This window comes from Miscanthus floridulus, chromosome 16, assembly GCF_019320115.1.
Source record: "Miscanthus floridulus cultivar M001 chromosome 16, ASM1932011v1, whole genome shotgun sequence".
Lineage (NCBI taxonomy): Eukaryota > Viridiplantae > Streptophyta > Magnoliopsida > Poales > Poaceae > Miscanthus > Miscanthus floridulus.
In genome coordinates this window covers 29,882,207-29,885,749 of record NC_089595.1, presented here as the reverse complement: position 1 = coordinate 29,885,749, position 3,543 = coordinate 29,882,207, and the positions used below count along the sequence as shown (strand labels likewise).

The 3,543-nt window shown below is 60.4% G+C and overlaps 1 protein-coding gene across 1 annotated transcript; it reads left to right on the top strand.

Moving 5' to 3' along the window:
• Window positions 1-2,529: 2,529 nt before the first annotated feature.
• On the top strand, window positions 2,530-2,907 carry LOC136510502 (uncharacterized). The gene has a single exon (XM_066504922.1). It carries the CDS (start codon window positions 2,530-2,532, stop codon window positions 2,905-2,907), a length of 378 nt encoding a protein of 125 aa, XP_066361019.1.
• The last annotated feature ends 636 nt before the right edge of the window (window positions 2,908-3,543 follow it).

The following is a 3,543-nucleotide window of genomic DNA, read 5'->3' as shown; positions in this document are numbered from 1 at the left end:
GGGTCGGCTAGCGATCTAGAGACGCACTCCAAAAGTACTAGAGGGCTTCTCTAGTGGGTCCCAGGGCCATTCGATTGGCCCCGGGGGCTCAGCGCCTCCCTACGGTGTGATCCCATTCAGAGACCTCCCTGCCGGTCTTGAACACGACTTAGGGCATCCCAAGCAATTGCTTGCTTGGGCCTCGGCCATGTATGAGCTCGCCCATAGTCATCCCTAACTCTGTTTGTCCTAGGGCGGCTGTCGAGATCCTCGGGGGCCTAGCCTTCGAACCCCTAGACCGTAACAGGCTCGGTGCCCAGTTCCTTAGTCTAAAAGGAATCGGGTGGGGGATATTCCCTTCCCATCAGCTGATGACGGCGGGTGCGCCTTTTGAGGCAGTTCCTCGGGGAGATGGAATGGCGCCTGCCGTTGCTGTGGATGCAACACGATGTCTGTGGATGGGATGTTACTATGCAGTTAAAAAAAGGTGGACGCGTGGGCGGTTTAGTCGGATCTGGATTAACTGCGCTAGATCTGAGGGAAACTTCCATAGTTTCGTCGCCCATCTATTTTGTCCCCTTCCCTCCCTTATAAATACGTGACGAGCCTCACCCCACCCCTCCTTACCTTGCCTGCCTGTGTTCGCCCTTTCTGCCCTCGAACGGTTGCTAAGAATAGAGGAAGAGAGCACCGGGGAGAAGAAGGGAGAAGGGGGAGGAAAGGCGTGAGAGAGAGAGATAGCGGGAGCACTCCTTACCGCCATAGCCATATTCTCCACCGCTCCCATGGCCGGTGGCATTGTTGTCATCTAGGTAGATCCTTGGGGTCTGTCCGACATGTCTACAGTGACGCTGCAGTCGCTCGTCGATGATGGTCTCCTCTGCCCGGTCACCGACCCCAATAGACCAGAGTGGATTGCTCCGGGGGGTGAGCCAGAGCCGAGGCCACATGATGGCTACATCGTGAGCTTTGTGGCCTTCCACGAGCATGGTCTCGGCCTGCCAGTGGACCGGTTCATGTGGGCGCTCCCGCATTACTACGGCGTGGAGCTCCACAACTTCATCCCCAACTCCATTGCGCAGGCGGCCATCTTTGTCGCCATCTACAAGGGGTACCTAGGCATCGCCCCACACTGGGAGCTGTGGCTTCACCTCTTTCGTGTGGGGCTCAACACCAAGCCGGCGGGCACGATGGGTACGCGGAAGGCATTGAGTGCCTGCGGCTGCACTCTCCAAGTGCGCCAAGACAGGCAGCCCCTCTACATCCCAGCCTAGCTCGCGTTGTCCAACCGCCGCTGGTACAACAGCTGGTTCTACCTCCGCAACGATGATGGTGGGCTTCCCCCCTATACCGGGCGAGTCGTGGAGAGCCAGCCGGAGAGGTAGAGGTACGGCATCCTGGTGGTTGATCAGCCCAAGCTGCAGCCGCTCCTGAAGGCGCTGGAGAGGCTGCACAGCTATGGCCTTACGGCGGCCGTGGTCATGGCGGCATTCCACCGTCGGAGGGTGCTGCCGCTGATGGCTTGGCGGTAACGCCTGTTTGAGATGACACTGGGCGAGCCGATCGACAGCATTTGGTTGTCCGTCGTCACCCTTTCTGATGAGGAGGTTCTGTGTCGGGTGAGAGAGACAGTGGAGGGGCGGTAGAGGAGTAGTGACCTGACCCTGTTCCTAATTCACCCGTCGTGGGGGTACATCTCTCTAGTGAGTCATGCGCCACTACGGCCCTCGAGGCCTCCTCGCTCCTTACATTTTCAATCTGTTCCCTTATTTGCGCTTTGCCATTCCTGTAGGGGATGAGGGATGTGCGAGCCTCCCCACTGCCCGTTCCCAAGGACGCAGAGCGGCGGGCGTCGAACAGGGCACATGCCGAGGCATACAACGAGCAGAAGGACACCGAGGAGGCAAGGTGCAAGAGGAAGAGCCTCGAGCGCGATGAGCTAGAGAAACATCGCCGGCAGCAGAGGCACAACGGTCTCTCGGTGGAGCCGTCTCCGTCACCATCGTCGATAGACTCTTCGAGCGATGACGATGAGAGCAAGGTGGGGCAGGGTCCTCTGTACCATCTCCTTGACGTCAGGGGGACTACGCCCAGGGCATCGGTGAGCGGCCCGACATTTCTAGGAGGAGGAGGAGAGGATGCCTCAGGGCTAGCGATCGCCTGCCCCAGGGCCAAGGCTGACACGCCCAAGGCACGGGCATTGGGGAAGCGCGCCATCAGCCCGATGGGCTTGACGGCGGAGGTGGAATGGGCAATGGTGGGGGTGACCCAATAGCCTCCGTAGAGGGTCAAGGGGGCGTCGGAGTCTGGCGAGGGCTGGCCGACACCGGCAGACACGGGGGCCATGCCACCACCGCCGCCACCACCGTTGCAGAGGACAAGGGACACAGTGCGGAAGCTATTGTGTCCCTATTCGAGATAAGTGTTTTGTCAATGGAGTTTGTAGCATCTTCCACTCGTTCTTTGGTCGTATGCTGACCAAGTAAGTGTTTCGTCTTTAGCTGGAAGCGTCAGGCGGAAGCACCCACCCTGGCGCCACGTAAGGCGCTCATGGTGAGCACCAGCTCCACCGCCCAATGGGTGGTGGAGGCGCAGGCCACCATAGAGCATGGTGCGGCGTCGGCCAGGGCCGACCCAAAGGAGACAGTCGCCCAAGGAGAGGCTACCGAGGTAGCCACAAAGCAAGCAGGGGAGGAGGCGCCTACACCCCGTGAGGCCGAGGCACTTGAGCTAGGTGAAGCCAAGGCGCCCTCAATCGCTGAGGACACCGAGGGAGAGGCTGAGGCCCCTAGGACTTCTGAGGCCGAGGTGGCGGACGCCGAGGCTCCCAGAACCACCGAGGCTGAGGCGGTGGAGGCCAGAGCTCCTGAGACCACCGAGGCCAAGGTGGCGGAGGCTAGCTTGGGCGTGGCAGAGCTGGCGCCCTAGGATGTGGAGATGGAGGTGGGGCAAGCTTTGGTACCGCCCCCAGTCCAAGACCCACTGCCGTCACAGGAGAGCGCCCGGGAGGTGGAGGTTCATTCAATCTCCTCTGATGATTCTTCCTGGGGGAAGGAGGTGGCGGACGCCGAGGCGGCCAGCATCATGGAGTAGCCAGCTCTGTCTTCTGGCAAGGGGAGTTTGGCCCTCGTCCGGGTGCGACCCGAGCCCCATGGGTGGGATAGCCCATGGGTTTTGTGGCGGAGCCAGGACGACCCTGAGGGGGAGCCTCTGTTCGCCCTCGAGGACGCAGCCGAGGGGGGGGCGCTGGGACTCCTTCGAGCAATTCCACCGTCTAGTGGAGCAGTCGCTGCGGACAGCGCTGTCCGTCATGGCTGATAACCTGCCCACCGTTGCCTAGGTACGCGCTTTCTTTTCTTGTGCTGTGTCATCTTTTTCCTGAGTCTTTTCACAGTGCTTGACGTCTATTCTACCTATCTAGGACTCGAGGCCTAGTCCCTCGGGAAGTCGTTGTTCCTCTGGCAGGAGAGGGACGTCTAGGACTAGCTTCGGCAGTAGAAGGACTTGCTTGCCAATGCCAATGAGCTTCTGTCAGTGCAGAGCATGGAGGTGGAGGACCTCCGC